The sequence below is a fragment of the Salmo trutta genome, chromosome 1 (assembly GCF_901001165.1).
Source record: "Salmo trutta chromosome 1, fSalTru1.1, whole genome shotgun sequence".
NCBI lineage: Eukaryota > Metazoa > Chordata > Actinopteri > Salmoniformes > Salmonidae > Salmo > Salmo trutta.
The window spans coordinates 70342892-70370620 of NC_042957.1; the positions used below are offsets into that span (position 1 = coordinate 70342892).

A 27729-nucleotide genomic window follows, 5' to 3' on the forward strand; every position below is an offset into this window, starting at 1 on the left:
GTACATTACTCAAGCGTTATTGCGATTGTGCGCGAATGGGGTCTGATTGTTGGTGTGCCCCTGGCTGTCCTGAGAATTGTGCCATCTGGTTTGTTTAATATAAGGAATTAGATTTATAACATTTACTTAAACTTTTAATACGTAAGTACATTTAAAACCAGATACTTGTAGACTTTTACTAAAGCAATATTTTACTGGGTGACTTTCACTTTTACTTGAGTAATTTTCATCAAAGTTTCTTTACTTTAATTCAAGTATGACAAAGTTGTACTTTTTCCACCTCTGGACAGATACTCTCTCTGGATCGGCACATCTTTGTTGCATCACAATATTATATCCCACATTATGCAAAAGTAACAACTTTTAATCAGATATAGCTGAAGATGGAGACAAGTGTACAAGTCATTGATGTGTAATTCCTTCCACAATTCACAGTCCCTTTGCAATGCCAACCATTAGGTATTTACCAACCAGAATTACAATTCATCTTTGTTTTTTAATCTAAATCATTGATGTTGGCAGTTATTCAGTTAAATCATTGGTAGTTATTCTTCAGAAACATGGATTTCCAAAGCCAACATGATCTTGGAGTGCCTTGATCTCACGAAGAACTGCCTCTTTCTGTAGGTTCAACTGTGAAATAAAAGTAATTTACTTCATTAAATGCATATACATATCAATAACATTGTTTTGAAACAATTCAGAGAGGAACAACCTTCAGGGCGTATTTGTAGGACTGCTCTGCCTCAAGTCTTCTGCCCGTCTGAAACACACAACCACACATGCACATACACACTTGAGGGTTATTACACATGGATTTCACCTGAACTCTTTGTGTCAAAAACCCCAGTACACGGCCCTAAAGGAGCCTATTCTCTTCTGGCCCCCTTCTACACACTGTACTGTATATATACACTATAGCACTCAGTCCCACATAACAAGATGTAAAAACAGAGATTCTTTCATTCGATATGTAATTCTTTGGTGGTGACATCATAAGGTTTGGATCATAGAAACACAATCCATAGAAAGGGTTTGAAACCTCGAACTCTAGCAATCTGGCTGGCCATCATTGACTTGAATGGGGAGGACCGATTTATGGATTCTACTTCTATGGACTGAATGCTCACCTGCAGACAAACTAGAGACAGGTAACCCCACACCTCCGCGTTCCCGTTGTTCAGGATGTTGGCCTCTGTCAGTGCATCCTCTGCTTCAGTCAGCTCCCCTAGCTGTGTGTGGGCACACACACACACACACACACACACACACACACACACACACACACAGCAACTAAGAATGTATTCCTAATTCCTAACTAGCCTGGTTAAATAAAAGGTTAAACAAATAATAAAAATACACACACACAAATATATCCTTCATACATAATCAAAAAGAGCGGTATCATTTCTAGAGGAGCTTGGGAAGAGTAGATATGGTGTTTTTACCCGATAACAGGCGATCCCTAGTCCCAGCCAGGTGAGGCAGGAGGGGGAGCTCTTGCAGGCGCGCAGGTAAGTCGTTTTTGCCCTCTGAAACTTTAGTGGCAATATATAAAGTGTTAATTTCAATCATGTTGGCACACATCGGTAGGTAGGAGCTGGAGACACCTAATTGGTGGACGAGATGCAGAGTCAAACTAACAGACCAAAAACAACGTATCTCACACACACTCCTAGGGACTCTTAATTACAGAGAGTTAATTACAGTAGGTAACTTTAATATTTTTAGAATAATGTATTGTTCAGTTTCCACCAAAACAACTACCAACTCCTGAATATTCCCCAGTAGTAAATACATTGTTCTCAGGTCCCAGGTGTTGTGTGCGACCCCCACCCCCTGTCCATCTCACCTCCCCTTCCTGCAGGTAGATGGATCCCAGGCGCAGGTAGACGGGGTGTGTGTCTGTGGCATCCGTCACAAAGTCTAGGGTCCTCTCGTAACACTCCTGGGCCTTCCCAAACTCCCCAGTCAGGTGGTGTATGTGCCCAAACAACGCCCATACATCTGGGTCCTATACATGTCCAGAATATACACATCTGGGTCCCATACATGTCCAGAATATACACATCTGGGTCCCATACATGTCCAGAATATACACATCTGGGCCCCACACATGTCCAGAATATACACATCTGGGCCCCACACGTGTCCAGAATATACACATCTGGGCCCCACACGTGTCCAGAATATACACATCTGGGCCCCACACGTGTCCAGAATATACCCATCTGGGCCCCACACGTGTCCAGAATATACCCATCTGGGCCCCACACGTGTCCAGAATATACCCACCTGGGCCCCACACGTGTCCAGAATATACCCACCTGGGCCCCACACGTGTCCAGAATATACCCACCTGGGCCCCACACGTGTCCAGAATATACCCACCTGGGCCCCACACGTGTCCAGAATATACCCACCTGGGCCCCACACGTGTCCAGAATATACCCACCTGGGCCCCACACGTGTCCAGAATATACCCACCTGGGCCCCACACGTGTCCAGAATATACCCACCTGGGCCCCACACGTGTCCAGAATATGCCCACCTGGGCCCCACACGTGTCCAGAATATGCCCACCTGGGCCCCACACGTGTCCAGAATATGCCCACCTGGGCCCCACACGTGTCCAGAATATGCCCACCTGGGCCCCACACGTGTCCAGAATATGCCCACCTGGGCCCCACACGTGTCCAGAATATGCCCACCTGGGCCCCACACGTGTCCAGAATATGCCCACCTGGGCCCCACACGTGTCCAGAATATACCCATCTGGGCCCCATACGTGTCCAGAATATACCCATCTGGGCCCCATACGTGTCCAGAATATGCCCATCTGGGTCCTATACGTGTCCAGAATATACCCACCTGGGCCCCACACGTGTCCAGAATATACCCACCTGGGCCCCACACGTGTCCAGAATATACCCACCTGGGCCCCACACGTGTCCAGAATATACCCACCTGGGCCCCACACGTGTCCAGAATATACCCACCTGGGCCCCACACGTGTCCAGAATATACCCACCTGGGCCCCACACGTGTCCAGAATATACCCACCTGGGCCCCACACGTGTCCAGAATATACCCACCTGGGCCCCACACGTGTCCAGAATATACCCACCTGGGCCCCACACGTGTCCAGAATATACCCACCTGGGCCCCACACGTGTCCAGAATATACCCACCTGGGCCCCACACGTGTCCAGAATATACCCATCTGGGCCCCACACGTGTCCAGAATATACCCACCTGGGCCCCACACGTGTCCAGAATATACCCACCTGGGCCCCACACGTGTCCAGAATATTACCCACCTGGGCCCCACACGTGTCCAGAATATACCCACCTGGGCCCCACACGTGTCCAGAATATACCCACCTGGGCCCCACACGTGTCCAGAATATACCCACCTGGGCCCCACACGTGTCCAGAATATACCCACCTGGGCCCCACACGTGTCCAGAATATACCCACCTGGGCCCCACACGTGTCCAGAATATACCCACCTGGGCCCCACACGTGTCCAGAATATACCCACCTGGGCCCCACACGTGTCCAGAATATACCCACCTGGGCCCCACACGTGTCCAGAATATACCCACCTGGGCCCCACACGTGTCCAGAATATGCCCACCTGGGCCCCACACGTGTCCAGAATATACCCATCTGGGCCCCACACGTGTCCAGAATATACCCATCTGGGCCCCACACGTGTCCAGAATATGCCCATCTGGGCCCCACACGTGTCCAGAATATGCCCATCTGGGCCCCACACGTGTCCAGAATATGCCCATCTGGGCCCCACACGTGTCCAGAATATACCCATCTGGGCCCCACACGTGTCCAGAATATGCCCATCTGGGCCCCACACGTGTCCAGAATATACCCATCTGGGCCCCAGACGTGTCCAGAATATGCCCATCTGGGCCCCATACGTGTCCAGAATATACCCATCTGGGCCCCATACGTGTCCAGAATATACCCATCTGGGCCCCATACGTGTCCAGAATATACAATATAGCAATCATATCCTGTATAGATCACTTAGTTAGAGCATGGTTTTAATAACACCAAGGTTGTGGGTTCAGTTCCTGCAGGGATCACACTAATGTGTTAGACATTTGATTCCTGTATGGAATAATATATAAACCATTTAGAAGCATCAGATTATCATCAGATTGCTGCAAAACCAATTTCCTTTGTAACAATAAAGTTGAACTTGAAGGGGCCAGCTTCTCAGACACAGATTCAGCCTAGTTCTGAACTAATAAGCTCTTTCAATTGAGAATCTCCATTGAGAATGCTTTTTACTCCTGGACCAGGCTTACTTTGTGTCTGGGAATTGGGCTGGAAATGTCTGTTGGCGCTACCTGAAAGCTGTCATGGAGCGCCTCCTTCAGGCTGGACTCGGCGCTGCCGTACTCTGCCCTGAGCAGCTGCAGGCGGGCCAGGGCCAGGTGGTAGGAGCTGCTCAGACCCCCCTCTGGGCACAAGAGCTCCTGGGCCAGCGCTCTCTGGGCCATCTGTGGACAAAGGGTCAGAATTGGACAAGATTAGAAACATACAAACAATAAACCACATGGATCACCGTGCAGAGTCTCTTTTTATCATCTACCATCTGTAGCAAACACAGGACACAGAGGGAAGGCTGACAAATGTGTCTGGACTGATGCACAGATCTCGTATCAGAATATTGGCCAAATTAAAGAGTGATAAGCATGAAGACAGTGTGAGAGAGATACTATTATACAGAGCTATAGTAGCTTAGTAGCTGTGTGTGTGCTCATGTTGCTGACCTGTAGTGCGTTGTTCTGCAGCAGGAACTGCACTGTCTCCATATAGATGGTGGTGTTTAGTCTGGTGGGGGTTGCTAGGTGTTGCATGGCACTAGGTTCAGCCTCAGCACCTCCCTTGTATCCCTCCCCAGGCTTGCCGTCCTGGCAGCTCTGAGACCCGGTCACCACACTGGCTTCTGTGTCTCCATCCACGTCTACAGCCAACAAAAGTAGATCACAGAAATGAGTTTGACCTTTTGCACAACAACACCTCACACTCACAAAGCATGGTCTTGGTTGAACAAGGCTGACAATACGTCTAGTCTCAAGCAGGGTGGCGCCACCGCACGATGCTCGATTTGTCGCTCGGCTAACCAGCTAGCGATACTGCATCTGCTACACTTCAGTGCTCACCTGGCTTGATGGTGAGCGACTCACAGTTCACCACCTCCTGCTCCTCCTCCCCCAGGTCTGGTGACTCCACGCTTGTCTCCACCCTGCAGGGTGGGGTGACCACTAGGGCTACCCTCTGCTGCTTGGTGGCCTCCAGGAAGGCCATCTCTGTCTGGATGGAGTTCTCCTGGCCCTCATAGAACAGGCCTGACCAGTGACCACAGATAATATGGTCACCACCATTAGATGGCACATTTTTTGGAACTGACTCCCAATTGATTCCAAATGAAGAATTAGATTAGAATCAACACCAATATTTCTAAAGTCAAACAGCTCTATTACAACACATTATTTTAGTATTGTAACACCGTATAAATTATTACTAAAGTATCATGGCGTGTTCTTGTTTCTTTGTATTGAATTCTTGGGATTAGATGATGTTCGCTGACAAATTAAAGTAAGAGGTATCTGTTTGTGTTTGTGATTAATAGAGGCGTTTCCAGCCTGGTCCTAGATCACTTTGTGCTGTAGAGCCAACCCTAGGGTTGTTGTTACAAACATACAGTATCTGGGACCAGGCTAGCATCTCCCTCCCTGACTCTCATCTCTTACCAAACAGAGTCCAGGCCACCACATTGGCCGGGTCCACACACGTGGCTCCTTCAAAGAATGTCTCTGCCTCCTCAAAGCGTCCACCCATCTCTGCCAGGATACCACACATAAGCAAACTGCAGACAGACAGAGAATATCATTCAGTTAGACTCTGTAATTCATTTATTTACTAATGAAAGAAAAATACATAAAAAGAAAATTGTGCAGGGGTGAAAACCCCCAGAAAGGGCTTGTAGGAGGGCCCTCATCCCATGAGAGGTATACATGCAAATGACAAGTTCCTGGTTTCACTGGATGTAAGTTTTAAGTATGGACCTCTATTCCCCTAGTCTGGTTAAACCAGACTGAACGCTGAACCAGGTTACTATCCCCTTCCCTATTACCTGGGCAGGTGTGTTTGCTCCATGGACACAGCGTAGTGGAAGCACTCCTCAGCCTTCTGGTAGTCAGTCGTCAGCATGTACAACACCCCATAGTCAAACCAGTGGGCTGGGTCGCTACGGTCACGAGTCAGCTGCTGCAGGGAGAGAACCATCACAAACCAAGCTCACTAACAGAGTTAGAACATCCCTTTCTGAACTAACTAAACCATACTTAGAAATGTCCGTTGTTATGATGTTTTATCCCTCCCGTCACAACTAAAGGTCCAATGGTTGAAAACATTCAGTAGCTTTGTCACAGGCACTCTAGTGACTGCAGCACAAGGTGTGTGGTGCAGACAGACAGTGTGTAACTACTCAGAATGTGATTAAGATGAGTTCTTCAGCACTTCGCCTTGCCCAAAATGATCCCCTCCAACACTCTGTTACCTCCTGGTAGTACTGGGCAGCTAGCTGGTAGTCCCCGTTGAGCTGGGCCTCCTTGGCAAAGTGGATGAGCTGGGCACCGTCCACCAGGGGGCGAGGCTGAGTCTCCTGGGCATCCACTGACAGCGTCTGGAGAGAGAAGAAGGGCAAGGCAGTTAGGTATTTTTTTGTACCTTTTGTGGACACAAACGATTGCACATAATTAATATATTTGACCAAATATAGCATGTTATAAACAGAGCCCCATAAGGGATAGTTATGAACACCCAGCCCTAGGCAACACAGTCACTAGGGGCTGGTTTCAATTATGGACTTTTTTGGTATAGAGGAACTACATCACTGCCTATGTAAAAAAAACACATCTGGGGACTCTCCCAACAAATCACAAGGCAGCCATGCCAGAACATCTCGATTCAAAACCAAAGTTTACAGGCAAAACCTTTGCAGTGGTTTTAGTTAAGATAGATGATGCAAACTAGCCATTTGTGAAATGCACACAATAACCTCTGTGATCTCCATCCTGCTAGCTACTATTTAGTACTTTATTAAAGCGGATAAAGTAGTGACGCAGGTAGTGACGTAGTTCCTCTATACCAAAAGAGTCCATCATTGAAACCAGATCCTAGTCACTGTTTTTGCCTGTGGTCGGGTTTACGAGACTACATAAGGGAAGGGAGAAGGGAAGAGCAGAATAGGTTGAAATCCATGGAAAGGAAGAACTGGTCATGTAAATGTATGTATGGTGGGACTGGGAAGGGTGAGCAAGGATGTGTGTTTGTGTGTGTGTCTTGCCTTGTTGAGGGCGACGTGCATCTCGTCCACCAGGAACACATAGAGCTGGCTGAGGAAGGCCTGCAGCTGCTCAGGATCTGAGAAGGCCTCGGTCCGCAGCATCTTCTCCCTCACGATACGCACCACAGAGTACTGGCCATGACATGGTAGCAGAAACATCACCACAGAGTACTGGCCATGACATGGTAGCAGAAACATCACCACAGAGTACTGACCCTGACATGGTAGCAGAAACATCACCACAGAGTACTGACCCTGACATGGTAGCAGAAACATCACCACAGATTTACAGTTGAAGTCGGAAGTTTAGATACACCTTAGCCAAATACATTTAAACTCAGTTTTTCACAATTCCTGACATTTAATCCTAGTTAAAATTCCCCGTCTTAGGTCAGTTAGGATCACCACTTTATTTTAAGAATGTGAAATGTCAGAATAATAGTAGAGAGAATGATTTATTTCAGCTTTTATTTCTTTCATCATATTCCCAGTGGGTCATTAGTTTACATACACTCAATTAGTATTTGGTAGCATTGCCTTTAAATTGTTTAACTTTGGTCAAATGTTATGGGTAGCCTTCCACAAGCTTCCCACAATAAGTTGGGTGAATTTTGGCCCATTCCTACTGACAGAGCTGGTGTAACTGAGTCAGGTTTGTAAGCCTCCTTGCTCGCACACACTTTTTCAGCTCTGCCCACAAATGTTCTATAGGATTGAGGTCAGGGCTTTGTGATGGCCACTCTGATACCTTGACTTTGTTGTCCTTAAGCCATTTTGCCACAACAGTATGTTTGGGGTCATTGTCCATTTGGAAGACCCATTTGCGACCAAGCTTTAACTTCCTGACTGATGTCTTGAGATGTTGCTTCAATGTATCCACATAATTTCCTGCCTCATGATGCCATCTATTTTGTGAAGTGCACCAGTCCCTCCTGCAGCAAAGCACCCCCACAACATGATGCTGCCACCCCCGTGCTTCACGGTTGGGATGGTGTTCTTCGGCTTGCAAGCCCCCCCACTTTTTCCTCCAAATATAACAATGGTCATTATGGCCAAACAGTTCTATTTTTGTTTCATCAGACCAGAAGACATTTCTTCAAAAAGTATGATCTTTGTCCCCATGTGCAGTTGCAAACCATAGCCTGGCTTTTTTATGGCGGTTTTAAAGCAGTGGCTTCTTCCTTGCTGAGCGCCCTTTCAGGTTATGTCGATATGGGACTTGTTTTACTGTGGATATAGATACTTTTGTTCCTGTTTCCTCCAGCATCTTCACAAGGTCCTTTGCTGTTGTTCTGGGATTGATTTGCACTTTTAGCACCAAAATATGTTCATCTCTAGGAGACAGAACGCGTCTCCATCCTGAGTGGTATGACGGCTGTGTGGTCCCATGGTGTTTATACTTGCGTACTACTGTTTGTACAGATGAACGTGGTACCTTCATGCGTTTGGAAATTGCTCCCAAGGATGAACCAGACTTGTGGAGGTCTACAATTATTTTTCTGAAGTCTTAGCTGATTTCTTTTGATTTTCCCATGATGTCAAGCAAAGAGACACTGAGTTTGAAAGTAGGCCTTGAAATACATCCACAGGTACACCTCCAATTGACTCAAATGATGTCAATTAGCCTATCAGAAGCTTCTAAAGCCAGGACATAATTTTCTGGAATTTTCCAAGCTGTTTAAAGGCACAGTCAACTTAGTGTATGTAAACCTCTGACCCACTGGAATTGTGATACAGTGAATTATAAGTGAAATAATCTGTCTGTAAACAATTGTTGGAAAAATTACTTGTGTCATGCACAAAGTAGATGTCCTAACCGACTTGCCAAAACTATAGTTTGTTAACAAGAAATTTGTGGAGTGGTTGAAAAACAAGGTTTAATGACTCCAACCTAAGTGTGTGTAAACTTCTGACTTCAACTGTATATTGTTAGTCTAATTATACATCCCACTTCTGATATTCTATGAAAAACAATTGTTTATGAATAACATACAAGGGGAAACATATGTATCAGACAGCATTGAATTGTCTTCTCAAAAAGACTTAAAAAGAGACGGCAGAGCTAGGCTGGTCAAACTTGGAAAGACAGCACAAACAGATCTGGGATCAGGATATTTGGGATCCAATTGATCTTCACTAAATCTATAATACATTGTAAGGAACCGACCTCAGATGAGAAGAACAACAAGCAGACTGGCTTGTTAACCAGAATTTAGGAGATAAGCACCAGCTGGCCACTGGTTAGCCCCGACCCCGCTGTCCAAAAGCAGCTATTGAGCCCTCATGCAACTGTCATTCTCAACATGATCCTTCTAACCAGGATCATACTCATTAGTGTACACCGTAGCAAAAGGTTTTGCAACGGAAAACAAAAACAACTGTTTCTTAAGTTCAGGTATTCTCTGCCTGTTTCAGTCATTTTTTTTGGTGCCTAATGAATACGACCCAGCCCTTTCTCACCTTAATCTGCTCCTTGAAAGCAAAGTACTTCCCAGAATAGTTGAGTTCTCCCAGGAGCTTGGTCTTGCGCTGCTCCTGGCTGGTTGGGTCCAGAGGCTTCTCTCCGGGCAGGAAGGCAGGCCCGAACAGCTGCTGGTACTGCTCCAACACCTGGCCTGCCACACTGGCTATCTGGGCCTGGTACTCCTGCACAGCCTGGTACAGCAGGATAGAAGGAAGGAAGTAGGGAAGCAAGGAAGGAAGCAAAGCCGCAAGGAAGGAAGGGCTATGTAAGGCTAAAATATATTTGTTTTCAAACAATTATGACATTTGGTAACAATTTCCATTTCCCAGAGCCCATTATAAGGTTAAGTGTGACGTTTGTTTGGGATGTGCTGGACCGCAGGAGACAGCAGCTATCATCACTGGAAACCACTGGCATTTTATGCCTCTACTTACTTTAGCAGGCTACTTACTACCTTTGACTGTGTTCACAAGTCTAGATTATGGCCACAAGATGGCAATCACTCAGAGTGAATGTAATGATTGCACTTCCCTCAATCATCAGACCATGTTATTGGATTGTGTTTGTGGAATGTGTGTGTGTGTGTGTGTGTGTGTGTGTGTGTGTGTGTGTGTGTGTGTGTGGTGGTTTACTCTCTCTGCTCCAGCAGGTCTGCGAGGCAAAGGAGCTCTAGGAGGTATCAGCTCCATCACCCTTTCAACAGAAATGCAGAGAAAACGTAGTAAACCATAAAACAATGTTACAACAACGTTACTAGGATATTGCTACAACGTTACTACAACTGCTACTACAACATCTATTCAAACAAACCATCCCTTTTTCTTCCCATTCCAATCTATATTACTGCAGTACTTCCACTCAATTACTTCAGACTTACATGTTTATCTTTGAGGCCACTCCACATATTTAATTAAAGTTGAACAAACGTTACGTTACCTTTTGGCTAACTCTTCCGGTGATCTCTTTGGCACCAGCGACTTCTCAAGAGCGATTTCAATGATGATGTAGGTTCTGGAATCTGCATACATCTAAGTTCAAGGTTCAAGTTCATTTGCCACATGCAATAGATACACTGGAAATGGTACACAGAGATGATAGGTGCTACTTATTGAGGGTGGCAGGTAGCCTAGCGGTTAAGAGCGTAGGGCCAGTAACGGAAAGGTCGCTGGTTCGACTATATGAAAAATCTGTTGATGTCACGTCCTGACCAGTAATAGGGGTTATTTGTATTGTAGTTTGGTCAGGACGTGGCAGAGGGTATTTGTTTTATGTGGTTTGGGGTGGTGGTTTTGCTTAGAAGGGTGTTTGATTTATTATTTTCGGGTTATGTTTTTTGTATTTCTATGTTCTCTCTAGTTTAGTATTTCTATGTTAGGTAATTGGGTGTTGGACTCTCAATTGGAGGCAGGTGTTTGTAGTTGCCTTTGATTGAGAGTCCTATATATAGGTATGTGTTTGGTGGGAAATTGTTCTGTGTATAGCCTTGTGCCTTACCAGACTGTTATTTGTCGTTGTGTCTTTTGGTGTACGTGTTTATTTTGGTTTTTCCTTCTTTGTCCTATTAATAAAGAAGATGAGTGCACATTTCCCCGCTGCGTCTTGGTCCGCTTTATCCGACGACAACCGTTACAGTTGATGTGCCCTTGAGCAAGGCACTTACTCTAATTGCTCCTGTAAGTCTCTCTGGATAACAGAGAGTCTGCTAAATGACTACATTGAAAATGTATACATGACCCCTAGATTTGATATTGTTTAATGGTTCACAGAACCCCAACTCACCTGACCCTCTGTGTTCACTTGTTGCTGCTGTTCAGTTTCAACCAGCGTCACACTATCAGTGCCAATGGCTGCTGACTTCCCCTGAGTCCCGGGCTGAAATAAAACAAATCACTATGTCCTTCTCTCCCACCAATCAAGGCAAACAAACACAGCATATTTCTCTTCTAGTTCACTCTTTACAAGTTAGAATATTGCCATGAGACATTGCAAAAAGACAAAGTTGGAAATACACAATAGCAAACCAACTGCATGGTTCAGCCATGCTACAGTTCATAACAGTTATTAAACAGTTATTTTCTGGAGGCACATGTGTGTGTGGGTGCATGCCTGTGTGTAAGAGCCTGTTATTTGTCTGGCCATGACAGATGCTTAGTTGGTGGGGTGGCTGTGTATGTGTATGTTTACGTGTATGTATGTGTGCGTACGCACATGAGTGTGTGTGTGTGTTCGTCGCTCCTTCTGCTGCTGGGCCACGGGGGGGGGGGGGGGGGGGGCTGTAGCGAGGGGCCAGATGAGCTAACAGCTAACGAGATGATTCACCGCTCTCTGACGACGCTGGCAAGCTGCTGCCATTAAGGCTAATTGCTTTGGGAAGCGCTCCTGTTGCTGCCAACCCACAATTCAATCATAGAGGAAATCAGGGTCTCTGATCTAAGATGCTCTGTGGGAGACTGCAGCTGGCATATCAACAGGATGTCACTGAATGCTATTGAGCCCTTTTACAAGGAATCATATCCTAGCTCTATCGCAATTTGTTTTTCTTCGATTCCTTGCATCTTATCTCCTTGCTTCCTACTCAACCATATTGGAGGAGAATGTCAAAAGCCCCTCCCATCTCACCTTGTTCTCCAATGTGTTCTGAGAAAGAGGCAAGGAGAGAGGGTGCTAGGCATCAAGGAAAGATGAATTGAGAAAGAGCCACTGTCTGAGACACAGAGCCCCATCATGGTCAAAAAGGCAGTAAGTCAGTCGCTCACCCTTTTGGGCGAATCCTTGGTGTCCTTCCCGCCCTTGTGACCGCCGTCAAACATCTTACTAGGGACCGCCTTGCAGGAGCCTACGGAGGAGGGGGCCCTACCTCGGCCCTGGGTGGCCGGAGCCCTGATACTCTCTCTCAGAACACTGATGTTTCTCTTAGCCTGTCAAACACAATACAAGGGTCGTGTTCATTAGGGCACACCGTAACAAAACATTTTGCAACGGGTAAACGAAAATTACAGTACTTATTGGACCAAGTCCATAGTCGTCCCTCCTGTTTCAGTCCGTTTGTTGCCTTATGAACATGACCCGGGTCACACATAATAACACCAGATAATCACTCAGCATGGGGTGGTTTAGTTCTATGTTGCCAAGGTAATGCAAAAACTCAAGTTCAGCACCTCAGGGGTAGCGTGACAGCATTACAGCACATCACAGGAGGTTGGTGGCACCTTAATTGGGTCGGACAGGCTTGTGTTAATGGCTGGAGCAGAATCAGTGGAATGGTATCAAATACATCAAACACGTGTTTGATGCCATTCCATTTGCTCCGTTCCAGCCATTATAATGAGCCATCCTCCCCTCAGCAGCCTCCATTAACAATCCAAACAATGGCACAACAAGCCAATTGGCAATGAGTAAAAACCATCCCCGCAGGGATACAGTGCTGCACAGCTGTGGAATACTAAAAGATGTGTCAAATGTGTGTTGTGGTTAATGGATGTATCTCATATTTCCACATTTGTTAATGTGCAAGCTAAGATCCCTTACAAACCTAATGGTTATGAGATGTACTGCGCTAACACAAACTATTTGTTTTAAGATTGTAATAACATGGACCATCAAGTGTTTTGATTCTCTATTTTAGCACACCTTAGGGTATCATAGAACATTTTTTAAGGGCAATAAAGTGTTATCAAGCTACATAGGAAATGTACAAAAATAAACCAAAATAACTAACCAAATGTCCTCAGCAGAATGACACTTTAAACAAAACTCCAATAGACAGAGAGAGAGCAACAAGGACACGAAAACTGGCACGGAATAGAATGGATGATAATCTGGACAACTGCTGTGTCTCAGAATGAATTAGTCAACATGGCTGCCTCTGTTCTGGTAGTCTGTTCTGCAAGTCCGTTTCATTTCTCCACTCATATCACAGTCTCTCTCACACACACAGACACATACCTAAAGCAGTTCTATAATAATCACGAGTGGCAAATTAGTACTGACCGTTCCTCCACACCTGCCACAGCAAGACTATCTCACCTTAGTCTTGCTATACCAAACCTGTCAACACCATATTCTTATCCCCCCCCCCTTTTTTCTCCGCAATTTCGGGATTATGATCTTGTCTCATTGATGCAACTCCCCAACGGGCTCGGGAGAGGCGAAGGTCAAGTCATGCGTCCTCCGAAACATGACCCGCCAAACTGTGCTTAATACCTGCTCGCTTAACCCGGAAGCCAGCTGCACCAACGTATCGGTGAAAACACCATTCAACTGACAACCGCTGTCAGCCTGCAGAAGCCCGGCTCGCCACAAGGTGTCGCTAGAGCGCGATGAGCCAAGTAAAGCCCCCCCGGCCAAACCCTCCCCTAACCCGGACGACGCTGGGCCAATTGTTCGCCGTCCTATTGGACTCCCGGTAATGAGATCGAACCCCAGGCTGTAGTGACGCCGCAACACTGAGATGCAGTGCATTAGACCGCTGCCACTTGGGAGGCCCCAACTACACCATATTCTAAAGAAACCTTGAATGGCTGTAGTCGAAGCTACTTTCACCTTGACCAGTAGGTCAGAGTCGTAGAAGGGGTAGAGCTGGTACGCCCCACGGACACGCCTCGCCCCGGGGTACAACAGGGGCGCCATGTCCACATATGCCACTCCATGGAAGGAGAGTTGTGTCTCATCCTCACCCTGTTGAACACACACACACACACACACACACACACACACACACACACACACACACACACACACACACACACACACAAAAAGGCAGTTCAACCAAACATTAGTAAGGATATTAACAATAATGGCCAAGAGTGATTTAATCAGATCCTGTATAGGATAAATTCAGTGTCTTACTCCCTTGTCTTTGCCAGCCTTCCCGCCTTTAGTGGCTCCAACCTGTGGTGACCTCATGACCTCTACTGGCCACAGTCTGCTTTCTGCTATCCTACGGGTCAGACTGAGAGAGGAGGATAGAACATGGATAGAGAATACCATTAAATTCAATAAAACGTTATTGTTCCCAAAGGGCAATTTGGTAGCAACGCATTATATAGGCCAACTTTTTTCAATTCATTATTGCAAAACTTTATTGAGGATACTGTAGCTTCATAGCCTCTCTACTTATATTTGTTACAGATAAAATCCAAGATTTGTGTGTTTAAAGCAGGGCTCAATAGAAGCAGATTGTTGGCAGTGAGGTGGTGTATCTGTCTCACCAGGCTGCACCATCTACATCCAGAAAGCAACGACGCTCTGTGTCCCAGCTCACTCTCTTCTTATTGGTCTCCGCTTCTTTCCGGAAATCCCTGTCCTGGAAAACACAGGAAGAGATGAGGGGAAGAGAACCATACATTACACAGAATGTATTGGTCAAACCACTGAGAGTGCAAACAACGATGACTCAATGACAATAATTGAAAAACCGACAGAACAATAAAAACATTTGATTAATTTGGTATTAAGGTGAGATTGTGCGGCAGTAATAGAGATGGTTATACCAACCATAATACTAGAGTACAAGTAGGCTAGAGTACCTCTATGCTGGTGAGATCCCCATCCTCCATCTCAATGGGCTCTCCCTCCATGGAGACACCTGGTATGAATTGAGCTCCAGGAGCCAACAGGGGACCCAAGGGCCACTTCCTGGGTCTTCCCATGGGTTCACTCTCCCCGCCCACCTTCAGCAGCCCATTGGAGAACATCAGCACTTGCTCTTTCTGGGGGGAAACAAGACATGTGTCAGGTACAAGTTAAAGTGAAATGTCATTTGACATTAGGGATTGTGGGTTCATCTGTGTGTGTGTGTGTGTGTGTGTGTGTGTGTGTGTGTGTGTGTGTGTGTGTGTGTGTGTGTGTGTGTGTGTGTGTGTGTATATTGTATCCTTGAATTACTGTCAATAGTTCAAAGTTGACAACATTTCCACAGTAAAAATGCTTTCGTGCATTAGTATGGGAATTGGTCTGTACTATTCCAGTGTGATTGTGAACTAACCTATAGAGTTGTCATTCTATTCAATAGCAAATATTTGCCAAATGGCATGAAAAGAAGAGGAATTTCACTTTACTTCCTGTATTGACTGAATTTAAATGGAATTGGCCCCAACCCTGATGGCAACATAGGTCTCTTATCTCTCACCTCTGCAGTGAGGGGAACCTGCAGGGCAGCCACGTAGCTGGAGGGAGGACCAGACCCAGAGACAGGGTTCCACACCTCCGGGACAGAGTAAGCTGTCTCCACAGTAACCTTCAGCAGGTTGGAGTCAGACAGCTGGACGCCGGATAGCAGAGGCTCGGGAACACAGACGGTCACGTCTAGAGATGGCTGGGTGCCAGGCAGAGGAGGGAGATGTCAATTACAAACAAACAGAGCACACACACACACACACACACACACACACACACACATATAAACACACAGTCACGTATGAACACACAGTCACGTATGAACACACAGTCACGTATGAACACACAGTCTCACACACAGTCTCACACACACACACACACACACACACACACACACACACACACACACACACACACACACACACACACACACGTCTCTCGTGCTGGTTAGTTTTTACTCCTACTTTACAGCTGCCCTCCTGTGAGGCTGCCTCTGCAGGTGAGCCAGGAGTTGGATGAAGTAGCACAGTGGAGGAGAAGCTGACCTGACCTATTGAGGGTGAGAGAGAGAGGAATACGTTTAAATTTCAAACATGAGCGAGTTTTTTTGGGGGGGCCCTGGAAGGTATTAAGTTAGATGGATACTTGATTGGATCTAATGTGTTGGTCTCTCACCATGCAAGAGAGGTAGCAAGTCCACTATAGCTTGCCCTATAACTGCAGTCTTCTCCTCCTTCTGCTTCTTCTCCTTGGGAAGGACCTCAATCACTGTCACTAAATGACAACGACACAACAGAGAGAACTAATGTGATTAGCAACAGTGGATTGGTGAACAACTGGCTGAACGAGGGAGACACGGTACAATGAGGATATGGATCAATCGTCAAGATAAATAGTGGCTTTAACATCTGAAACAAGCAGCACACATCATAATAATGGATTAGTTAGTAGTAGCTCACATATGACAGGTTTGTGTGCCATGTCATCTAATGTGTGGGCAGCATCTGAGCACTCAAAGCTGCAGGTGAAGTTGTAGTCCACGCCCTGATCCACAGCAGCATCCAGCTTCTGGGAATCTCCCAGGACGATGCCATTGAACTCAGCCCTCACATAATTCAGGATGGACTCAGCCTTGTTGCCCCTCTGGAAGTGAAAAACAGCGACACCATTTTGTTAGGGGTGTGTTTATTATAATACTAACGTTAGCTAGCTAGCATAATTTGATCAATAGAGCTCAGTCACAGCCGGGGGGGCACATTTTTGTCATAGCCAAACACACCTGACTCAACTGATCCATTAAGTTAGTCATCAAACTCTTGATTAACTGAATCAGGTGTACTTCCTGAACTAGGACAAAAAAGTGCACAACTGTGGATCCCCAGAACCCAAGAATGTAAAACACCAAGTTAGCCATATATGCAAGTTACTACAACTGACCGTTCTTATTCTATCAGTGCTACTAACGTACTGGAAACCAGATAGGGATGCAAGCTTACCAGGTTATTTCCACGAAGTACTGTTATTTTCACGAGTGTTGCTTTGTCTCCCGCACCACGAAATTGTTCCATTCTGGTTTTGTAAATCAGAGTGAGTAAAAGTCAAATGTTTGTTGATTGTTCTGGATAAACAAACCCCCTGCACTGCAGCAGGTGAATACATCAGTGTCCCGGTTTCCATAGTAGCGAGTCTGAATATCGCGAGAAGTTGGAGTTATTGTTGTTGGAGTTGGTGGAGTGGCTAGCTAGTTGCTAGTAAGTCGCGTGTGCTATTTTTTTACGTGAGTAATATGTATGTTGCCCAGTATTTAAAGGACTACATAGTAGACGTTGTGTATGAACGCCAGACAATTTTGAATGGGTTTTGTCACAGTCGGTTGGACTTTGCAAATCTATTCTGTTTTGCCAGTTAGCTAACGTTACCTAGCGTAACTTCCGATTTTTGCTTTCGCGGGTCAGTACAACAACATACATATGACAGCTTGCTAAAGTTGCATGCAGATGTTTGGCAAGTGTCACACTTTCTCAATATGCTGCATTCTAATGTGTATGTGATGCATTTACGTTTGCAGTGTGCCTATGCTTTCATTTAGCTATCGAGGTAGAGCAGGGGTGTATTCACTAGGAACGAAACGGAGAGGGACCTACCTGGATGTGACCAATATAACATTGTTTTCGCTGTAGAAAGTTGTCCGATGCAAAACGTTTTGGACTAATGATTACACCCCAGATATAGTAGCGCTGTTTTGTTTGCGCATGGTCACTGTGAACTTTAATCTATTGTGCATGACAGTGCCAGGCTGCCTGCATCATGTCACTGCTTAGCCTTGTGGATGAAGCCATCAAGATGTGCAAAGTAGAGGAGACCAAGATAAACGAGAACATCCTTCAATACAGGGAGATACTGCGTTCTTTGTAAGTACAGTAAAACCTCCACGTTCATTGCTATCTGTTAAGCTAATGGTCTACAGTTGTTCTATATGAGTAGGTAACTCATAGGCCTATGTTATAACATGCTTGCCGTCTGATCATTCACCAGGAGACCACAGCAGGAAGACTGCAAGGAAATAGAACTGACAAATGATGTTCAAAATGGTATTATGATGATCCACAATCTGTTATTTTCTCTGAAAGCCCAGTGTAGTAGTAGTAACTGGAAATGGTCATGTTTTTAATATCTACGTTGTCAGCATATTTTTCTCTTTCTCTGTTTAGACCCAGATGTCCAACTGGAGGAGAGACGGGAGATGGAACTGCTGAATCGATTGCTGGAGAAGGCCCTCAGAGTTCGCGTTGGCACAGCACCCCAAGAAGACCCTCAGAACTGTACAGGACCAAAGAAAGAACCAGTGGACACTACACAGGGCAAGGGAAGGGCTCTGACCCCAGGTGGCACCAAAGGGAATAAAAATGGCATTAAAACTACCTCCAAACCCATCACGATGGACAAAAAAGAGGCCAAAAAGTATTCTGCGTCCCATCTCTACAGGGGTGGAAGGGGGAGGATGGGTCATCCGGTAGGTCATTCAGGACAAGGCAGGGCAAGCATGATCAGAAGCTCTGTCCAGATCCAGAAACGATCTGTTGTGTCATCAAAGGGGTTTCCTCCCCAGTCATCTGGGATGGCAGTGAAGCAGGCTGGTCCTCCAGGTCCTGTGTCACATGATCAGGGTCAATCACCACAGGCCTCATCAGCACATCATCAGGTTGAGGTGTCACACAGGTGGTTGTCAGCTGCAGCCACTTCCTTCCAGCCCCCTAATGGGGACACGGTGTCTGTTTCACACATGGAGGGGATGCCAAAAGCACATGTAATTTCACCTCCACAGAATGGGTAGGCTGCAAGACAACACTAGACCATTGCTTAGTGAACAAAGTATGTGACAGTGTCAAATTCCTATTCCAGAAGCAACATAGCCAATTAAAATGGAACGTCAAAGTACCGTACTGATATCGTTAAGAAGTTGGCTAGAAGCAACTCAACATTTGTGATATAATATGACTATTCTGTTGTGACAATAAGTAGTTTGAGTGTGGTTTAATGACACTGTACATGTTTGATTGTGTTTTTGTGGCAGGGCTCCCACACAGTTAACTAAGTGGATCAGTCTAAGGACCAAACAAAGCAGGTCAGCCAGTGAATCATATATTTTGTGGAGGAAATGTCTGACCTATATCATCCTCCATGTAACATTTCCCATCCAGTGTTCCGTAATGCATACAGAATTTCCGTAATGTATTATGTGTTAAAGGGTACATTTCTTGTCCACCACAGTGTGTCCAGGTGCTATGATTCTGTCAGGAACAGCTGGCTAGGTATCCAAAACAAACGTCCAAAAAGTGATCGTTTTTTTTCTTCTACATGTCTTTTGCATACTCATTGATGTTGAGCAGTGTTTGTTTGGGGAACAAGAAGTAGTCTATACATGTATACCACAGGAGGTTGGCACCTTCTTTGGGGATTACTGGCTTGTGGTAATGGCTGGAGCGGAATCAGTGGAATGGTATCAAACACATGGTTTGATTCCATTCACTCCGTTCTAGCCATTTATTATGAGCTGTCCTTCCCTCTGCAGCCTCCACTGATGTATACTGCTGTATTGGTACTGATGTATACTGCTGTATTGGTACTGATGTATACTGCTGTATTGGTGGCTGAGACATTCATTTGACCCTTTCATTTTTTTTCTACCCTCAGGTTATGGGACAAAGTCCTGGCTCTACAATCCAAACCTGTGGCGGAGAGGAGTCACTTCACGGAGAGAGTGAAAGCCACTGTATCCTTCCTCAGATGAACTGAACATTTTACACCCACATATAGCTAAACCTGATTTAATGCACCCCCATGCTTACGTCTAGGCATTAATGAGTAGTTAAATAGTGTTTTAATAGTATATCTTATTTGTGACATGGGACCTGCAGAGATATCAATTGTTCATTTCAACGAGTATAAACTCGTTACTAATTCTCTCACTCCCACTCGTTCACACAGCCTACGAGAGAGAAATTAGCACGGCATCAAATTCAGTGTCTACCAGCGTTTCTCAAAATAACACCAGATTTTAGAATTCACACACAGAAAATGAAATGTGTGTGTGTGTTTGTCTTCTAATATTATCTCAGAGTCTTGTCTGCTTGTTCTCCTTGACCCGTCCCCTTATGGGTGAGTTCCCCAGAGAGTGGCCAACCAGTGGCAGCCCGGCCGACACCGGGGCTCAGGTGGACAGACTGACACAGCTTTGCACGGATCTGAGTCATTGCTACCAGAGCGAGCGGCTTCTGTTGCTGACTGGCCAGACCTTCAGAACCTCTGGCACTGAGCCAGGTACCAGCCCAGCCAGAGGAGATGCAGAAGGGGGGATGGAAGGAGGGATAAGTAAGAAATAGGAAATTACAGAAGTGGAGGGATGGAGATCTGGTAGGAGATGACAGAAGTATGGGCGGTGAGAAAACGAGTCTGGAAAGAAAAGCAATAGGGGGTGGAGAAGGGGTCCATTTATCCAAGAACTAAGGATTTAGTTAGCTTAGAAATAAGAACGTTCAGTGTTATTTTTCAGCTCATCACCCCTTAGTCCTCTGACCTCATTAACTGCTGATCTTATTCATTCTGCTGAAGCCATTAGCAATCATTTGACAGAGCTGTTTTTATGCTACAGATAACAATTAATTACAGTAACTTCTGAGTAATGTAAAGCAATTAGATACAGCAAAACCTTTTCATTTCTTGTAGCACCATTACCAATACATTTGAGATTGATTTGCATTGCGCTTTATCACTGCATTTGTTTAATTTCATCTCCAAATACTGAAGAGAGTAATTATTTGTCAATGTGTAATAATAATGCTTAGCTCATGTCTGTTATACATACCGTCCATTCAGAAAGTATTCAGACCTCTTGACTTTTTCCACATTTTGTTATGTTACAGCCTTATTCTAAAATGGATTAAATTGGGTTTTTTCCACCTCATCAATCTATACACAATACCCCATGATGACAAAGCAAAAACAGGTTTTTAGAATGTTTTAGCAAATGTATAAAAAATATGAAATATAACATTTACATAAGTATTCACACCCTTTACTCAGTACTTGGTTGAAACACCTTTGGCAGTGATTACAGCCTTGACTCTTCTTGGGTATGACGCTACAAGCTTGGCACACCTGTATTTGGGGAGTTTCTCCCATTTTTCTCTGCAGATCCTCTCAAGCTCTGCCAGGTTGGATGGGGAGCGTCGCTGCACAGCTATTTTCAGGTCTCCAGAGATGTTCGATTGGGTTAATTGTTTCTCATGGTCTGAGTCCTTTAGGTGCCTTTTGACAAACTCCGAGCAGGCTGTCATGTGCCTTTTACTGAGGAGTGGCTTCAGTCTGGCCACTCTACCATAAAGGCCTGAATGGTGGAGTGCTGCAGAGATGGTTGTCCTTCTGGAAGGTTCTCCCATCTCCACAGAGGATCTCTGGAGCTCTGTCAGAGTGACCATCGGGTTCTTGGTCACCACCCTGACCAAGGCCCTTCTCCCCCGATTGCGCAGTTTGGCTGGGCGGCCAGCTCTAGGAAGAGTCTTGGTGGTTCCAAACTTCTTCCATTTAAGAATGATGGAGGCCACTGTGTTCTTGGGGACCTTCAATGCTGCAGTAATTCTTTGGTACCCTTTCCCAGATGTGTGCCTCAACACAATCCTGTCTCGGAGCTCTACGGACAATTCCTTTGACCTCATGACTTGGTTTTTGCTCTGACATGTACTGTCAACTGTGGGACTTTTATATAGACAGGTGTGTGCCTTTCCAAACCATGTCCTATCAATTCAATTTAAACTATCAAAATAAAGATAGTTGCACACTCCAAGTGTAATCTCCCAGCAATTTAATGGGTATTTACCAACGTTTCGGCATCACTGTGCCTTCCTCAGGGTCTGTGATGCCGAAACGTTGGTAAATGCCCATTAAATTGCTGGGAGTTTATACATGGAGTGTGCGACTTTCTTTATTTTGATAGTTTATAGTTTATTGGCCGTTAGTCAGCACCTCCACACAAACTATTATTCTGGGTGTGCGCCAGCTCATGTTTTTTATCAATCAGTTAAATTTACCACAGGTGGACTCCAATCAAGTTGTAGAAACATCTCAAGGATGATCAATGGGAACAGGATGCACCTGAGCTCAATTTAGAGTCTGATAGCAAAGGTTCTGAATTCTTATGTAAAGATAATTTGCCGAACATGTCTGAAAACCGTTTTTCGCTTTGTCATTATGGGGTAATGTGTGTAGATTGATGAGGAAAACATGTATTTAATCAATTTTAGAATAAGGCTGTAACGTAACAAAATGTGGAAAAAGTTAAGGGGTCTGAATACTTTCCGAATGCACTGTACATTTATATTTATGAATGATTTTTTGCGTGTTATTATGTGAAGCAACATGCCAGAAGAGGGAATATGAGTCCTTGCTGATGCTGGAAGGGCTGGAGAAGATGGTGGCAGACCTCCGGATACATGCTGGACAGCTGAGAAAAGGTACTAAATCTTGCTTCACTCTATACACTCACGCGCACACACACACATCTCCACTCAATGTTTTTCACTGGCACAGTGTAGAGTATAATCAAATGTCGAGAATTAGTTCGCATTTCAGTCTTGGAAAGTAGGCATATTACCCTCCAATACTCCCTTTACTGACTTTTCCAGGGACTTCACTTGTGGTGAAATTGTGACCCTTTGCAATTGATTCACGCAGCATAATGAGCCTATACAGCATCTCACAGTATAATGCAACATATTCTCCACGACCTTGAACCAATACAATTATAAGCTGAGCTCTCTTTCCCCTCTCACCAATCTCACTGTGACAGTGTGGTGCTGATGTGGGGGACTTTTATTTAGAATTGACAGTTTGTGCTCCCAAAGCCTCCAAGGTGACTGGCTAGGGGCCAGATTGTGACAGAATGTTCCAGAACACACACACACCAGAGTCAAAGCCAGAGTCCCCACTTAAAATTGAGAGCCTCGACTGGCTGCCTTGCTGGCCCCGGCCTTCTCTGACACTCACAAAGAAATATCTAATTTGCATGTACTTAAGTATTCACATCCCTGAGTACCAATACTTTGTAGAAGCACCTTTGGCACAGATTTGTCATGAAATATCAATGGAGAGAGCCTTAGATTTCCTCAAAACAATCAAAGTTTATTATTCATTACAATAATGGAGCTGGTCAACAATAAACCCAGAGGTGATCACTGAGAACCCACCAGCAGATTTGCGTTATAGCTCTTTATAGCAAAGTACATCCTCCTGAATATTCATGACAAACAGATGTGTACAATCATACAAAGGTACATTGTGTAATTAAGCAACAGACACAAATGTACATTGCGCCAGGTTTCTGTCTGTAGGTAATTTACTGCTTGTTTATACAGAGTTATCTTCTCAGTTTCACACTCCTTAACACACAGATACTAATGCAACATAGAACACTGGGTACTCCTCACAATTTCTGAAGTCCGGTGTTCATCTGCATGTGGGAGAGAAACTGGAGGGAGGGTTCACCTGGTCCTGGCAGACAGGCCAGCATTTCACAGACACTAATCATTCAATGGAATGCAGGCTGTATGTTTTATCACCAAGACATTTTAAATAAATTGCCAGCGTTAAGCCCCAGAGGCCCAACTCAATCACACAAACACAGATGAGAGAGTACTAATCAAAGCTATTCGATGCATAAACAGTATTAAAACATAATCTTGTAATTTTCTACCATAGATTACAGCTATGAATCTTTCTGGGAGAGTCTCTAAGAGCTTTCCACATCTGGATTGTGCAACATTTTCCCATTTTATTTTTTCTAAATTCTTCAAGCTCTGTGAAATTGGTTGTTGATCATTACTAGATAACCATTTCAGGTCTTGTCAAGTAGGTTTAAGTCAAAACTTAACTCGGCCACTCAAGAACATTTACTGTCTTCTTGGTAAGCAACTCCAGATTTGGCCTTGTGTTTTAGGTTATTGTCCTGCTGAAATGTGAATTCATCTCTCAGTGTCTGGTGGAAAGCAGACTGAACCAGGTTTCCCTCTAGGATTTTGTCTGTGCTGAGCTCCATTCCATTTATTTTTTATCCTGAAAAACTCCCCAGTCCTTAAAAATTAAAAGCATAACCATAACATGATGCAGCCACCACTATGCTTGAAAATATGAGAGTGGTGGTACTCAGTAATATGTTTGGGACAAATACAATACAATACTTTGTATACAGGATGAAAAAGTGAATTGCTTTGCCACATTTTTTTCAGTATTACTTTAGTGCCTTGTTGCAAACAGAATGCATGTTTTTGAATATTTTTATTAGGCACAGGCTTTCTTATTTTCTCTGTCAATTATGTTAGTATTGTGGACTAACTACATTTTATTGTTGATCCATCCTCAGTTTTCTCCTATCAAAGGCATTAAACTCTAACTGTTTTAAAGTCACCATTCGCCTCATGATGAAATCCCTGAGCAGTTTCCTTCCTCTCCAGCAATCATGTTAAACACTATTATTGCACACATAGTGAGTCCATACAACGTATTATGTGACTTGTTAAGCAAATGTTTACTCCAGAACATATTTAGGCTTGCCATAACAAAGGGTTTGAATACTTATTGACTCAAAAGACATTTCAGATTTAATTTTTTATTCATTTGTAAACATTTTTGAATTTTTACATTATGGGGTATTGTGTATATAGGCCAGTGACAAACCTAAATGTCATCAATTTTAAATGCAGGCTGTAACACAACAAAATGTGGAAGAAGTCAAGGGGTGTGAATACTTTCTGTAGAACAATTATACAGTTCCTATCTTATCTCTAATCTACATTCTGGTATTCATTCTGAAGGAACTGTATCATTCTTATAATTGATCTCTAATCTATATAATGGTAGTCTGATTATTATGCAGCATTTTATTTTGGGACAATTCAATTCAGTGTAAATGTCCAACAATAGAAATGTACAGTGACGCTTTTGTTGCAGCATTGTCATGAGTCAACGGACAACAGTATGATGAGCAGATTAATTCTCAGGTCACGATCCCCCAATGGAGAAATGTGCTCCCTGAGAGTCCATCTTCACGCGGACACACACTAACGAGCTAATTGAACCCCTCACTGTCTCGACTTATGGATAATGAAAATAGAAACCGTCAGAGTAACACCGGATTTATTCTTGTTTCCTTGGGCTCCTTTTGAGATCTTTGTGTGTGTGTGACGGTGAGGCTCCTTCTCAGGTCCCCCTGTGTGAATGTGACGGTGAGGCTCCTTCTCAGGTCCCCCTGTGTGAATGTGACGGTGAGGCTCCTTCTCAGGTCCCCCTGTGTGAATGTGACGGTGAGGCTCCTTCTCAGGTCCCCGTGTGTGAATGTGACGGTGAGGCTCCTTCTCAGGTCCCCCTGTGTGAATGTGACAGTGAGGCTCCTTCTCAGGTCCCCCTGTGTGAATGTGACGGTGAGGCTCCTTCTCAGGTCCCCCTGTGTGAATGTGACGGTGAGGCTCCTTCTCAGGTCCCCCTGTGTGAATGTGACGGTGAGGCTCCTTCTCAGGTCCCCCTGTGTGAATGTGACGGTGAGGCTCCTTCTCAGGTCCCCCTGTGTGAATGTGACGGTGAGGCTCCTTCTCAGGTCCCCCTGTGTGAATGTGACGGTGAGGCTCCTTCTCAGGTCCCCCTGTGTGAATGTGACGGTGAGGCTCCTTCTCAGGTCCCCCTATGTGAATGTGACGGTGAGGCTCCTTCTCAGGTCCCCCTATGTGAATGTGACGGTGAGGCTCCTTCTCAGGTCCCCCTGTGTGAATGCGACGGTGAGGTTTTAAAGCCGTTAGTCAGTCCATGCTTGACGGTGCGCAATGCTTGGCTTGTCCCTGCTATTTAAAGCTGAGGGAGCAGCAAGCACACAGGAGGCGCAAACGTTTTCGGCTTCGGTTGCTCACGCTCCTCTCACTCTAAAAATAATCAACATTTTTCCGACCAGAGCGGGAGGCATGGGATCGATGGAGGAGGCTGAAGGGGGAAGGAGCAGGCGCGTTCTGCCCCGTCAGGAGTAAGGGTGAGTGGGGTGACCTGAGTGGGGTGACCCCCTTGCCCCCCACCCTGACCTACACCAGCCAGGCAGAGCTCCAGGAGGTGGAAAGGCTGAGGTTGCGAGTGGAGCTGCTACAGCAGGAGGTGCACCTGCATCAGGTAAGAGGCACGTCTGTCTCATATTTACACACACCTGTATCAGGTAAGAGGCACATCTCACACACACACACCTCTGTATCAGGTAAGAGGCACATCTGTCTCATACACACACACACACACCTGTATCAGGTAAGAGGCACATCTGTCTCATATACGCACACACACACACCTGCATCAGGTAAGAGGCACATCTCTCACACACACACACACACACCTGCATCAGGTAAGAGGCACATCTCTCACACACACACACACACACCTGCATCAGGTAAGAGGCACATCGCTCTCACACACACACACCTGTATCAGGTAAGAGGCACATCTCTCTCATACGCACACACCTGTATCAGGTAGCTAATAACACACCCTTTGAATATTTCTACCAAGAGCCATGCCATTACACACCTGTGCCATGTTAAAAGGAAAAAGTTGATTTCTCCACAAAGGTCAATATCGAGTCTCTGATTTTGCGATTGTGTATGTATGCATTAGTCACTTTTTTTGGTGTGTGTTCTGTTTCTCTGACAGGCTCTCTCCGACACCATGGTCATGCCCTCTGCTCCTGGACTACCCAACCCCGCTGCGCTTCGTGACATTTACTCCCTGCTTGGAGAGGGAGGGGTGATGTTTCCTACTCTGGTTCTGGACACAGAACCTGACTAAAGGAACAGGTCAAATGAACTGAACAGGCCAAATCACCTGGGTCATGTTTATTAGGGCACACAATGCCTGCAGAAAATAAAAATGAAAGTTTCTAATTGGACAAGTCCAGGTAGCCCCTCCCTGTTTCATTCGGTGTTCTTTTATTTGGTGCCTAATGAACACGACCAACAAAGACTATTGAAGAATAGACCAATGAATGGAATGTCTTAGGAGGGGACACTGAGAACAGAGGAAGAAGAATGGAGAATCTTCTGAAAAGAGGGGTTTTTGTGTGTTGGGAATGTCAATCTGTGTATTTATTTGGAGTGATTGAGCATTTTGGTTTTACATGGTTCCTTTTTGTATATTGTAAGACTCTTATAATTAGATTAAATTATTCAGATTGATGGATATTGAAAAA

General features: G+C 45.1%; 2 protein-coding genes across 8 annotated transcripts; one reads left to right on the forward strand and one right to left on the reverse strand.

Annotated features, from left to right (window-relative positions):
* Positions 1 to 170: 170 nt before the first annotated feature.
* cfap70 (cilia and flagella associated protein 70) lies at positions 171 to 18192 on the reverse strand. 3 transcript variants are annotated; one of them, XM_029773690.1, is made up of 27 exons: positions 18110 to 18192; positions 17462 to 17534; positions 16925 to 17108; positions 16641 to 16739; positions 16430 to 16515; positions 15979 to 16164; positions 15377 to 15559; positions 15059 to 15153; positions 14697 to 14799; positions 14391 to 14525; positions 12605 to 12766; positions 11628 to 11720; positions 10785 to 10876; positions 10481 to 10541; positions 9845 to 10039; positions 7385 to 7516; positions 6596 to 6721; positions 6170 to 6303; positions 5787 to 5902; positions 5196 to 5381; positions 4803 to 4996; positions 4377 to 4529; positions 1853 to 2014; positions 1449 to 1538; positions 1131 to 1232; positions 716 to 763; positions 171 to 633 (listed from the first exon to the last, which is right to left on the reverse strand). In XM_029773690.1, the coding sequence occupies exons 2-27, from the start codon at positions 17531 to 17533 to the stop codon at positions 553 to 555; spliced, it is 3270 nt and encodes a 1089-aa protein (XP_029629550.1). In that variant the 5' UTR covers position 17534; positions 18110 to 18192; the 3' UTR covers positions 171 to 552. The 3 variants fall into 3 exon arrangements, with proteins under 3 accessions (XP_029629550.1, XP_029629558.1, XP_029629566.1); XM_029773698.1 differs by lacking the exons at positions 14391 to 14525; positions 14697 to 14799; positions 15059 to 15153; positions 18110 to 18192 and having other exon boundaries at positions 15521 to 15559; positions 17462 to 17627; XM_029773706.1 differs by lacking the exons at positions 14391 to 14525; positions 14697 to 14799; positions 15059 to 15153; positions 15377 to 15559; positions 18110 to 18192 and having other exon boundaries at positions 17462 to 17627.
* LOC115206578 (tubulin epsilon and delta complex protein 2) lies at positions 17662 to 27729 on the forward strand. 5 transcript variants are annotated; one of them, XM_029773734.1, is made up of 10 exons: positions 17662 to 17716; positions 18255 to 18376; positions 18501 to 18556; positions 18677 to 19295; positions 19540 to 19590; positions 20160 to 20238; positions 20630 to 20837; positions 22877 to 22975; positions 26458 to 26666; positions 27195 to 27729. In XM_029773734.1, the coding sequence occupies exons 2-10, from the start codon at positions 18273 to 18275 to the stop codon at positions 27327 to 27329; spliced, it is 1560 nt and encodes a 519-aa protein (XP_029629594.1). In that variant the 5' UTR covers positions 17662 to 17716; positions 18255 to 18272; the 3' UTR covers positions 27330 to 27729. The 5 variants fall into 5 exon arrangements, with proteins under 5 accessions (XP_029629594.1, XP_029629579.1, XP_029629586.1 ...); XM_029773719.1 differs by having other exon boundaries at positions 17675 to 17742; XM_029773726.1 differs by lacking the exon at positions 17662 to 17716 and adding an exon at positions 17735 to 17915.

What these genes read in the sequence shown, in the direction of transcription:
- cfap70 (XM_029773690.1), bottom strand. Translation starts at nt 17,533, where the DNA reads ATGGAACAATTTCGTGGTGCGGGAGACAAAGCAACACTCGTGAAAATA. An exon ending in GGCACACAAACCTGTCATAT is followed by an intron (nt 16,740 to 16,924) that starts GTGAGCTACTAC and finishes GTTGTCATTTAG; the next exon opens with TGACAGTGATTGAGGTCCTT. An exon ending in AGGCTGGCAAAGACAAGGGA is followed by an intron (nt 14,526 to 14,696) that starts GTAAGACACTGA and finishes TGTGTTCAACAG; the next exon opens with GGTGAGGATGAGACACAACT.
- LOC115206578 (XM_029773734.1), top strand. Translation starts at nt 18,273, where the DNA reads ATGTCACTGCTTAGCCTTGTGGATGAAGCCATCAAGATGTGCAAAGTA. An exon ending in GACAAATGATGTTCAAAATG is followed by an intron (nt 18,557 to 18,676) that starts GTATTATGATGA and finishes TTCTCTGTTTAG; the next exon opens with ACCCAGATGTCCAACTGGAG. An exon ending in ATTTCACCTCCACAGAATGG is followed by an intron (nt 19,296 to 19,539) that starts GTAGGCTGCAAG and finishes TTTTTGTGGCAG; the next exon opens with GGCTCCCACACAGTTAACTA.